A 12,923-nucleotide genomic window follows, 5' to 3' on the forward strand; every position below is an offset into this window, starting at 1 on the left:
ACTCAGGAGCTAATCGGCATATTACAACCTCAAAATGCCTCATCGAAGACTTCAAAGAAATAAAAGTTGGGGAAAAATGCATCAACATGGGAAACAACACCTATTCTAATGTATTAGGTGTAGGAACTTGTAGGTTGTATGAAGGGACAATGGACCTTATATTAATTGATATTTTGTCTCTTATATGAGACGAAATATTGTATGTGTCCCCTTGCTCTTTAGAAAAGGTTTTGAGGTCCGCTTTCGATCATTGAAAGTATCAATCGAAAAGCGTGGACAAATTTATGTTTAGGGACATTTGGTTGATGACCACAACTTGTTACTTCTTCATGCAAATGAGAAAGCTGATAATAAAATTTCAACTTATTCTGGTTATGTTGATTGTGTAATGGTTGTTGATGCATATATTTGGCATCTTAGACTTAGCTACATAGGAAATGACAAAATAAATAGGTTAATAAAGAAATGTCTTATTCGAAATCTAAATAATGTAGAATTGCTGATAGGTCAACAATACTTGTCAGGAAAAATGACTAGGAAATTATTCAATAAAGGGGAGAGAGCTAATGAGTTATTGAATGTGGTTCACTCAGATATTTGTGGGTCCCTCAATATTAAAACTCAAAGAGGGATGTCATACTTTATCACTTTATTGATAATTTTTCTAGATTTGGATATATGTATCTAATCCATCATAAATCAAAAACATTAAAAAAATTTAAAATATATAAAAATGAAGTAGAAAACCAATAGGGTAGCAACATCAAAGTTCTTAGAACGGATAGGGGAGTTGAATGCACATCTAAAGCTTTCAGTATTTATTGCCAAGAATATAATATTAAAAGACATACCACTATGCCTTATATGCCACAGCAAAATGGAATAGCTAAAAGGTGTAATAGATCATAGAAATGACTAGATTCATGATGGCTGATGTTAATCTACCCAAGACCTTTTGGGGATAAGCAATAAGCATATCCATGTATATTCTTAATAGGATTCCAATTAAGGCAATAGATTCTACCTCTTATGAGCTGTGTACAGGTAGAAAACCTGATCTATTCAACTTGAGGAAGTGGTGATCGATTGCCCATTTTTTAGTTCCATATCAGTATAGAAATAAATAAGAAAACAAAACTCTAATTCGTAATTTTATAATATACCCCGAAGGATCAAAGGGATATCGATTTTATCATAAAGATAATGGACTCATTGAAAGCAGAGATGTTGAGTTCCTAGAAGATTTTATTGAAGTAAACCTATATATAGTGGATAATGATACTCCACTTAATCTCATATATGACTTAGAACCACTACCTACAGTGGATATGGATAGCGCTGATCAACATGATGATATTGAAGTACCCACACACCCAATGTTAAGTGGTCAAAAGAGGTCTAAAGCTCCTCCATCATACCTTGATGATTTCTATGTCTATATGAATAAGGAGATAGAAAACTTTATTGACCTAGATGAAATCCATGACTCTTTTGACTTCAATGATGCTATGAAGTCACAAGAATCTCAATAATGGCTTAATGCCATGAGAAAAGAATTAGATTCTATTGAAAAAAATAAGGTTTGGGATCTATGTGATTTGCCATCAGATACGAAACCTATAGGTTCTAAATGGGTACTTAAAAAAAGTTAAAATCTGATGGATCAATTGATAAATTTAAAACTAGGTTAGTATCAAAGGGTTTTACCCAAAGAAAGGGAGTCGACTATGTCGACACTTATTCCTCAGTTGCAACATTTATTTCCATTAAACTAATTTTGGCAATCGTTGCATGTTATGACCTAGAACTTTACCAAATGGATATAAAGAATATTCTTGAATGGTGAATTAAAGGAAACCATCTACATGAAACAACATGAGGGCTTCATAATTAAAAGTCAAAAAAATAAAGTATATAAATTAAATTAGTATTTAAATGGTTTAAAACAATATTTAAGATAATGGTACTTAATATTTCATGATGTCATCCTACAGATAGGATATAAAGTAAATAGATTGGATCATTGTGTGTATGTCTTGAAGAGTGAGAGTAAATTCACAATACTCTCATTATACGTAGATGATATCTTAATAGCTGGAAATGACCTATAAATAATTGATAAAACTAAGTCATGTCTTTCTTCTCGGTTTGAGATGAAGATATGAGAGAAACATCTTATGTCCTAGGCATAAAAATAACTAGAGACGAAATAAAAAATGTCGTGCTTGAGCCAAGAGAGATATCTTGACTCTGTTCTCAAAATAATTCAAATAGAAAATTGTAAAGCGTTGTCTACTCCTGTTAAAAAGGGAATAAAGTTGTCTATGAAGGATTGTCCAGTAGAAGGACAATAAAAGCCTAACGTTCCCTATGCACAAGCTATTGGTAACTTGATCTATGCAGTAAGATGTACAAGACCAGATTTGAATCATGTTGTAGGACTTGTTAGTAGATATCAAAGTAATCCAGGTATAACTCATTAAAAAATGGTAAAAATAATTCTAATGTACATTAAGGGAACAAAGCATCTAAAATTGTGTTTTCAAGAAGATAAGCTTCAAGTTATAAGATATTTAGATGCAGATTTTGCTAGGGATAAGGACGATAGTAGTCTACCTCAGGGCATGTTTTCCTCTTTGGAGGGGCAATTGTTTCTTAGTCTAGTAAGAAACAAAGGCGTATAGCTAGGTACAGACAAGCAGCATGATATATTGCATGCAACACTGCTTGTACTTTTGTCATCTGGATAAAGCGCTTCATAGATGACTTGAAGCTACAAATAATTGACGGACCGATTCAAATGTCTTGTGATAATCAAGCTACAATTAAATTAATTCAAAGTGGAGCAAATAGCTTCAAAGGGAGACATATAAATGTCCAATACCACTACATTCAGGATGTAATTGAGAAATCTGAAGTAACTGTTACTTACTTGCCATCATCAGATATGATCGGTGATCCATTAACAAATTGTCTGAGTGTTGAACAAATTGTCTGAGTGTTGACACGTATGGCTATGAGGCCTCACGTGATTTAGCCTACAATTGGGCGTTTGGAGGAATCTCATGTTTATAATTATCCATGACTATCTCCAACGTTCATATGGATGCATTGGATGAATATTCTTAAGATCAGAGAAGAACTTTTCTCAAAAACCCGTTGGAGAAAGATAATTATAGTCATTCTTCTCCCTATAAAAATGGGAAGCCAGAGCGACGAAGACAATAGCAAGAAAAATATATATAGTTCTCCTCTCTCTATCTCTAAAATTGAAGAGATTTAAAATCCGGACTCTGCAATCACCAGCCTCACGGCATCCCTCCTCTCTCATCTAAGATTTGGATTCATCTATGCCATCAATTTTCACTAACATATTCTAGACGGATTAGATCATAGGTTTTTAAGAGTTAAAAATCATTAAACCTTAAAAGATGGTATGGAAAATTTCCCGACCCAAAACATCTCCTACAACGTGAACTTGTGGCTTGCCAAACGTAAAACTTATATGCATTTTGTTACCGCAGGACTTTGCTTCACTTCTCAGCAAGAGGGGAAAACTAACGGAACAATTCAACAGCCCCAAATCTCTTTGCGCCAACTTTTCCGTGCATCGTGGCACAAAGGGAAAGAGAATGGGAGACGAGAACAAATCAAATAGACGAAAAGGAAAAAGATTTTTTTAAAACCAAACTTGGATACGATTTTCACTTAAAATCATTGCTGTAAATTTTTATTATGGAAGAATTAAATTATATGATTTTTATGGCATCAATGGTGGATCAAAATTCATGCAACAAATCTCATATAAACAAAAAACAAAACTCTAATATATGATGATCTAATGATGATTATGGAAGAACCAAACCAAAAAAAGAAAAGCAAGAAATAAACCATAGGTAACATATTGAGAATGCGATGCCCTATAGTGTTGGCATGCACCTTGGGAAGGACAGGCAAAAGCCAAAGCCAAAGCCAAGACCAACAAACAATTATATCACTATTCCACCATACCACATAACGCGTTCAAGAATAAGGAAGAGTGCAAACTGCTAACTGGTCTCATGGTCATGACATCCCAAATCTAAATCACAAGATACAAAGGGCCTTTTTCATGGCGACGTCACTTGTCAATTTCCCATCTCAAATAATCAATTCCATTGACACCTCGCCTTACACTGAAAACGTCGTCCCGACACGTCCACAATGATCAACTGACACCTGTTCTCCAACGTCACGTGTCGGGACTCTGGACGTTAACGATATGCTTCATCCGACAACGGCTCAACCTATATAGACGGATTCACATCTTCCGCAACACAGCTCGGTGCAGGGCCTATCGAGGTTTCAGTTTATTTTTCCTATTTTCTATCAAGTTTCAAGCTTATTTTTCGAATTTTCTATTGAGTAATTCGAGGTGCCATCTATTTGTGAGTTCCTATTTCGCATCAGGTACAATTTTTTGGAGGAAAATGGCAGAATACCGTGGGGATGAGCGATACCAGAAGCATGAGCACGGTTATGAGCAAGGGCAACCAGGCTATTATGGTGGGACCGTCACCGGCACCGGCACCGGAGCAGGCACCGGAGCCGGTACGGGTACTGGTGGCGTAATGCTAGGTACAACCGGCGCTGGTATGATGCATGGCACTCAGCCTGAGCAGCAGAAGCTTCACCGTTCTAACAGCTCCAGTTCATCCGTCAGTGCTTCTTTACCTCACAATTGTTGGCTCTCATTCTTTTTTTCTTTTCTTTTTTTTTGCTACGGATTAGAATCAAAATGACAACTTAGAGAGGTGTGAAATGGTCTGTGTTTTAAGCGGCAAGGTGAGAATGCTTGTGCGATTAGTCCTTGCCGATCCTGAAATATTTTGAGTCAAAAGTGTTTACTCGTAATGAAATTAAGTTTTGGGCAATTTTTTAGAAAGCATGTTTAAGGAAGTTTGTAGGAACCCAAAGGAAGTGCAAATAGTTTAGTATTATGTTTAAGGAAGTTTGTAGGAACCCAAAGGAAGTGCAAATAGTTTAGTATTATGTTTAAGAAAGTTTGTAGGAACCCAAAGGAAGTGCAAATAATTTAGTATTATGTTTAAGAAAGCTCGTTGGAACACAATGGAAGTGCAAATAGTCTAATTTTTTGTCGGTCTAGAAATTAAAGCACTTTAACAGGATGAAGACATTTCTATTGCAAAATATTGAAGATCTCTATCCTCTTTTCTTTTGTCTTTTTTTTCATTGTAAAATATTGAAGGTCTCTATGCTCCCTCTTTTTTTCTTTTTTTTTCTTTTTTTTTTTTTTTTTTTTTTTTTTTTTTTGGTAATACATTCGTGAAGGACCAACAATTGAGCTTTTGTTGATGGGTTTTTCAGTCCTCGGAGGATGATGGCATGGGGGGCCGAAGGAAGAAGAAGGGGTTAAAGGAGAAGATCAAGGAAAAGCTCCCTGGTGGTCACAAGACCACAGAAGGACAAGGACATGAGGCGGGGGCGGGGGTTCACGGGCATGAGCATGAGCATGAGAAGAAGGGCATTATAGAGAAGATCAAGGAAAAGCTGCCTGGTCACCACAAGGATCAACTCAACGCCTGAACATTACCATGTACTATGAAGGCCCTCTATTATATATATGCATAACATAAATATCCGTAATATTATAAAGTTTTAACTATAAATATCTGTAATATTATAGAGTTTTAACTTGTTATATGTATTACTTATGAATTCTGGACTTGGATAAGTTTAGTGTTAGGGAATCGTGTTTAACTTTATAAATAAACCAGTCTTTATGTACTTAAAGACGGTGGAGTTCGTTTTATTTAATGTGTTGCCCTATTTTATCCAAAATGATATTGCGTTGCTCTGATTTCCTAAATGACAAAAATTTTCGTTTTTTGAGAGAATGTAAAAAGAGGAATGGGAAGTAGTTTTATGTGCGGTTTGTGCTTTTGATCTCTTTCCAGTAGCCGGTGAATTTTCGAGGAGTGTTAAAATTTTGTGGGATGGGGGGGGGTTCAAAATAAAAAGAACCATAGCATGTTTAAGGCTTCTTTTCAATATCTCAGGCATTGGTCTACTCTGGAGAAGTTTCTAATCCAAGATATAAAAAATTTAGAGAATTTTAAGAAATGTTGGATTGTTTTTGTGATCTTACTTGAATGTACTTGGAACATTGCTTGAGTGCCTTTTTTTGTGATCATAATTTTTTTTATATTTTATTTATTGATAGTTCATAAAATATCTAAAATTAAGGGGTCTGTCGCAGTATTTTAATCTTGTTTGAATTTATTAGAGTTTTAGTTTAAATTAATTTTTTATTGTTGGAATTTTTATTTACGGTATTTAATTTTTTTTCATTTTAGGGCCAAAGGCCCTGAGCTGGACTTTGAAGAGGTCCAAGTTCAGAGTGACAAGGCCAAGGTGAGGCGAGGCGAGGCTCCTAATCATAAACGATTACATTTTCCCTTTATTTTTTTGATGTCGGTGGGCAGGGAGGTAATAGTGTGATACTGGAATGGTAGTGACAGTTGTGATAGAGCGGGTGGAGTGGTAGTGATCTGTGGTGGTGGGTGGAGGTGCACTAAGTGTTGGTGATTGTAGAGGAAGAGTTGGTGGCTATGGTGTGGTGGCGGTGGTGTGCAGTGATGGTCGGCGGCCTATTAGTTAGGAGTGGTGGGAAAATTGTTGGGTTTAATAGGAGACTCGTGGATCATAATCATAATAGGCAAATGCGATTTTGTGGATATTATGTGGTAGGTCAATTGGAAAATCATAATAGGGCAAATGCAATTTATCGATATTCAGATTATAGGTTCGATCTAATATTTAGGTAGGGCAAATGCAATTTGTCGATATTCAAAGTATAGGTTCGACCTAAAATTCAGATTAGGTTCGATGTGATAGGCGGAAAAACTTGAAGTATCTCGTGAGATAAAAGTCGGCGGAAAAACTTGAAGTATCTCGCCAGATAAAATAGAGAAGGATGTAGGGATTGGTTTTTACAGATAAGGTTAAAATTTTAAATATAGATGGTTATATCAAGGTAGTGATTTAGTGATCTACTATCGATGGTGACGTGTGTGCATGTTTGAGAGATTATTTATTTGTATCATCGAACTGTGGTTATGTTTGAGAGATTATTTATTTGTATCATCGAATGGTGGTTATATTATTGCGAGGGGATTTAAGATTTGTCTCTGTGGGAGAATTTAATAAAATTTACTTTTTGAGTCTGCACAGTGGACTGTTGATTGATTACAGCGGACTGGTGATTGAGAAAGCTAGCGTGGAACGTGATCAAAGTGGAGTGTTTTAATGTATTAATAAAAATTTTAAATCTATATAGATTTAATTTTTATCAAAATTAATCAGTTTGAATTAATTTAAAAATTTTAAATCTAGATAGATTTAATTTTTATCAAAATTAATCAGTTTGAATTAATTTTACGTTATGTGATTTTTAGAATGTTTTATTTGAATTTTTGTGATCGTTTGATATCATTTAGATTTATAAATTAAAATATTTTAAATAAATTAAGAGTTTTTAAATTTTAAAAATAAAATTAATAGTTCTTAAAATATGTGGGATTTTTATATAAAATATGCTTATCATGTTGATTGGGTGGGGTTCATGAGAGACTATTGGCACGTTTATGTTAGCGGGCTTTTTAATTATGTTAGTTGGTTTTTTAATTTTGGCTGAAGCCAATTTACGTAAAGAAAACAAATATTAAAATTTTGGAATTTTTGTGTTTATCTTTAATTGAAAGAATAAAAATTAGATATCTAATGAAGTATGCGTAATATTTTTTTAGTTCAATATTTGATGAGAATATATTTAAGAAATAATAGATATAAAAAGTAGATGGTTTAAATTGTTTATCTCGCAAATCTTTTAGATCAACTGTCAATTTTTTTAAATCAATAGTTAAGATTTGATTTTACTAAAAAGAGTAAACTTTAATATATAGAATATCTATAAATTGGATATTTGTAAAAAGTTTTTTTTTTATTTAAAAAAAAAGAGGTTGAAAGTTATATATCGTGTATGATCACATAACCCAATTTTCAAAAATTGATGGTGACGGGTAATGGCATAAAAAACGATGGTGATGGGTAATAGCGTGAGGATTGGTGGTGGACGCAGGGTTATACTTATAGATTGGGTTGTGGAGTGGTGGTGGCTTGAGTGTCTGGTGCGGTAGTATTGTCAACAGCATATAAGTAAACAAATCGCCGAACTAAACGCAGATTTGCCAACAGTTATATAAAAGGAACTAGTCCATATAGGAATGAGGCTTTGCCAATAGTATATGAAAGGAAGGGTACATGTAGGAATGAGGCGCGTCTTAAAATTTTGTTTTTGAGATGGATTTTTGGACTTAGTTTTTAAGGAGATGTAATTTTTAACATAAAAATCATGAATATGAAAAATAAATAAATTTTTTAAATTTAAAAATAATAATTTTATTAAAAGAACATTTGGACTGTTACTTTTAAATGTTTTTAGGTGGACTATCTATTTACATCCATCTTAAAGATGGATGCTTTATACTTAACTGTATATGTTGAGCCAGTATGAAACAATTTTTTATATATAAAAAAAGGGTATTGTACACAATAGGATCATTTACGTTTGACAACCATTTGGGTGTCTCATAAAGTTGGAGAAAAAAAATTTTGAACTTTGAGGTAAATGCATGTAGCCACTCAATTTCACAATGATCCACCTTGTAAAAATTTCACATCCAATGATCCACCTTGTAAAGGCAAATAGTTTCATTATATACTATTCAATAAAAAAATGATTTTTATGAGTAAGTTTATATAAGATTGACGCCTTAAAATATAAAATTAAGATGGACCTCAAAAATCTTTTGAAAAAGCGGTTTCGATATTAACATTTTATTGATTATCTTGACAATAAAATATATATTGATTATCTAGACAATAAGATATATTTGTACGGAAAAAAAAGATTTTAATTTTAAAAAATAGTGTATCTTGCAAAATATTATGTGGACTATCTATTTTCATGTATTTATAGAATTAATTTTTGTTATTGTTGATCTAATTGAAGGTACGGCTTTTGAGATATAAATAGAGAAACATGAGTATGGCCTTTGAGATATAAGAATAGAAGAACACGATTCATGTAAATCTTAACAATAAAGCTGGAAAGATGATAATAATAAAACTAGATTCTCGTTCCATCCTAGGTGTTTTCGGCACTAAAGAATACATTTTTTTTTTATGCTTAATAAATTTTGGACGTGCCTCATGTCTTGCTTATTTAGAGTTGCAACCTTATGCAAAATGCACTTTTATTTTTTAATAAAGGGTGCCGTTTGTATAAGGTATCAGTTTTAAACAATTTGAGTAAGGTACAAGTCTAAGTAAAAGATGTTTTAGTGATAGCTTAGAAATTTATTTTGTCCTATCCGTGAAATTTTAGAGCTTTTAAAATGGTACAAATAAAGTAGATCTATAAACATTTAAAAATATTGAAAATGGATTATTAAAATAATATTATAATGTACTATTTTAAGGTTTGAAATGAATTTAATATTATTTATAAATGTACTATTTTCAGGGTTTGAAATGAATTTTTTATATCCATATATCACATGTCAAGGTAAAAACGATGTAAAAATATCAATTGGAGGGTTTTTAACATTCACCTTACTTTAGTTTCACACCTTGTATAAACTTTTTCCTCGTCCGTTTAGGCATATAGAGTTTATGGCTTGGATTTTAATATCTGGGATATTATTGAAATCTATCGTTTGGTTTGTTCAATGGTTACGATATTAAATTTTATGGAAATTAAATTTTGGAAAATTGTCTAATTTTTTTATGGTTTCATTTTCATATCAAAATCTGTTTTTTTTTAATTTTTAAAGCCCATGGATTCTCTTTGACCTGAAACTGTTAAGTGAATGTAGCCATTAAAAACCTTATGAGTACTTGTAATAAAACATTTTGATATAATAGAATATGAACTCAGTAGGAGTGTGGTCCTTTGTGAATACTAAGTAAATAATATTTGTTGATAGCTAACTGAGTTTTACGAACTAGACCAGTTGATTGGGAAAGACATATTTTACTTACGCATAGAAAACTATCCGATAAGGGTTCTAATAGGTCATTTTTTGATGAGGTCGGAATATCTCAGATGAGTGAGTCGAGGGATGTGTGACTCTTGTGTATGATGGTAGCCTTCAGAGACGAAGGTCAAAGCTTCATTTCATATACCATCAGAATCACATGGCATACATATATGATAATCGTTTACTATCTTTCAGTGCGAGAGATACCTCTATGCACCATAGGAGTTGTCTTTGCATCATATTTACGTGACATTGGTACGTCTCTAGGGGAGAATCTGACATCCAAATTTAGGATTACGACAACTTGATACGTCGGTCAGACTTTAGTGACCCACTAATGAGCTCTTATATGAACTGTGGGTCATGAGAAGCACTGGGTCGGTTTGATTAAAGCAAGTGTAGGTTGTTGTCCACAATTGAAGGTAGAGTGCTCTAGTGTTTTATTTATTTCATTTCTAGACCATATGGATCATTTTTTCATCTAATGAATTTAATTATGTTTGTTTTATTTTATATATATATCATATTAGAATTGTTATTTGAATTTTTCTAGACCTATAGATATTTTATTTATCAAATTTGGATTTATAAAATCAAATATATTGATTTTTTATTGATTTAAATTTTCAAATAAATTCTGAATTTATTTTATTGAGTTTTAAAAATATTTAAAGTTGCATGGAAGCCCATTATGCACATGGGCCCACCATGGCCTAGATGGTAGGGCCCATGAGATCTTCTCATGGGTGGCACGCCCCACCCATTTATAAGCTTTTTATTTTTTGTGATAAGTGGTTTTGGCTTGTAGATCAAGTTGCCATGAGTTTTAGAAAGGTATTGGCTTGAGGAAACTTTGAATGAATTTTTGGAAAACATGAGAAACTTGTGCATTATTTTGATATGCACAATATTATACTTAGAATTATTTTATTTAAGTTTTATTGATGGGAAAATGGTTTAGAAAAAGGAGATAAATGTTTTAACACCTTTCAATAATGTGATGGCCCATTTATAGAATGGAGGGCTCAAATCTCTCATCCAACAGGTCATCCAAAATCAATAGTTAATGTTCAATCTCACAAAAAGAAGAAAACTATGAAAACCTTAAAAAACTTTAATCATATTTTCGCACTATAAATAGATGACTGCTTGCCTATAAAAGCTCTACACCAAAATCTCTCTTCTCTCTCTAAGTATTTCTCTTTCTTTCTTGGTAGCAATAGGGGGCACGCCCCACCTAGATGAAGCTCTCTCTTATCATGCCTTGATGAACCTTGTAATAAGAACATGCTATCTTACTTGGATTAGATCTTGAGGGTTTTCGGACTTAAGTTTGTTTTTGTGATCATGAGGAGTTCATAGTTCCATTGGAGGGCTTGGCCTAGACTTGTTTTTTCAGTTGAGATTGAAAGTTGATTGTTGATCCCGCATCATCAGATGGTAGTGATTCAGTGTGGGGTGTAATGTGCCGGTTGAGGCAATGTCTGGTATTCTCTTTTTGTTTTTTGCATATTTAATTATATTGTCTTTATATTCCTAAGCATAACAAGTAGTTTTTATTTTATTTGTTTAAAGAAAATTGGTTTAGTGGCATCAACGTTTTAATATGTTGGATTTGTTGGTTTTATTTTCATTGAAGCAAAGAGTAATTATAATAAGACTACTTGTAAGTGATGTTTGTCAAAAGAAAAAAAGGTGAAAATAAATAAATAAAAATATATATTTCCCAACAAGATCATATTAGTCTTTCTTTCATAAACATAGGGCACATTTGGTAGGTATGAAAATTTTAGAGAGAAAAAGTACCTAAAAAATTTTAAAGAGAGAATTATCTCAAAAACATTTCAAAGAGCTATCTCTCATTTTAACTTTTAGAGAGAGAAAGTATGTTAAAATTTTAGAGAGAAATTAATAAAATTTTAGAGAGAGTGTTTAAAAAATTTAAGAGAAAAACTATCTCAAAATTTCCAGAGAGATAAACTAATCCCAAATTTTAAGTTTTAGAGAGAAACTGTATTAAATTTTAAAGAGAGTATAATTTAAAGATAGTATATGGAATTTTTTAGAGAGAAAACCTATCTCAAATTTAAAGTTTTAGAGCATCTTAAAATTTTAGAGAGAGAAACTATATCAAATTTTAGAGAGTACCTAAAACTTTTTAGAGATAGAAACTCTCTCAATTTTTTTAAAGAGGGAAACTATCTCAAATTTTAAGTTTTAGAGAGAGAAAGTATATTAATTTTCAAGATAGAAACTATATCAACTTTTCGGGAGAGAAACAACCTAACATTATTTAGAAAGATAAATATCTCAAAGTTTTTAGAGAGAGAAAATATATCAAATTTTAAGTTTTAGAGAAAAGAAGTATATTAAAATTTTAGATATAGAAATTATATCAAGTTTTAGAGATGGAAAGTGCCTGAAAATTTTATTGAGAGAAAAACAATCTCAAAATTTTAGAGAGAGAAACTACATCAAATTTTAGGTTATAGAAAGAAAGTATCTTAAAATTTTAGAGAGAAAAAATATATCAATTTCTAAAAAGATAACATATCTGAAATTTTTAAATAGAGAAATTATATCAAAATTTAGATAAAGTATCTAAAATTTTAGAGGTAGAAACTATCTCAAAATTTTGAGAGAGAAACTATATGAAATCTTAAGGTTTAGAGAGAGAAATTACTCTTAAAATTTTAGAGAAATAAACTATTATAAATTTTAGAAAAGAAATTGCTAGAAAATATTTAGAGAGGGAAATATCTCAAATTATTTAGAGAGAGAAACTATCTCAAGTTTTAAGTTTTAGAGAGAGAAAATATA

General features: G+C 32.1%; 1 protein-coding gene across 2 annotated transcripts; it reads left to right on the top strand.

Annotated features, from left to right (window-relative positions):
- The first annotated feature begins 4,269 nt into the window (after positions 1 to 4,269).
- Positions 4,270 to 5,841, top strand: LOC18426770 (uncharacterized). Of its 2 annotated transcripts, XM_088860517.1 has the most exons (3): positions 4,270 to 4,341; positions 4,450 to 4,697; positions 5,368 to 5,841. In XM_088860517.1, the coding sequence occupies exons 2-3, from the start codon at positions 4,470 to 4,472 to the stop codon at positions 5,584 to 5,586; spliced, it is 447 nt and encodes a 148-aa protein (XP_088716643.1). In that variant the 5' UTR covers positions 4,270 to 4,341; positions 4,450 to 4,469; the 3' UTR covers positions 5,587 to 5,841. The 2 variants fall into 2 exon arrangements, with proteins under 2 accessions (XP_088716643.1, XP_006833478.1); XM_006833415.4 differs by having other exon boundaries at positions 4,319 to 4,697.
- The last annotated feature ends 7,082 nt before the right edge of the window (positions 5,842 to 12,923 follow it).

This window comes from Amborella trichopoda, chromosome 3, assembly GCF_054954075.1.
Source record: "Amborella trichopoda isolate Santa Cruz 75 chromosome 3, AtrichopodaSantaCruz75HAP2 v2.0, whole genome shotgun sequence".
NCBI lineage: Eukaryota > Viridiplantae > Streptophyta > Magnoliopsida > Amborellales > Amborellaceae > Amborella > Amborella trichopoda.

What these genes read in the sequence shown, in the direction of transcription:
- LOC18426770 (XM_088860517.1), top strand. Translation starts at nt 4,470, where the DNA reads ATGGCAGAATACCGTGGGGATGAGCGATACCAGAAGCATGAGCACGGT. An exon ending in CTAACAGCTCCAGTTCATCC is followed by an intron (nt 4,698 to 5,367) that starts GTCAGTGCTTCT and finishes TGGGTTTTTCAG; the next exon opens with TCCTCGGAGGATGATGGCAT.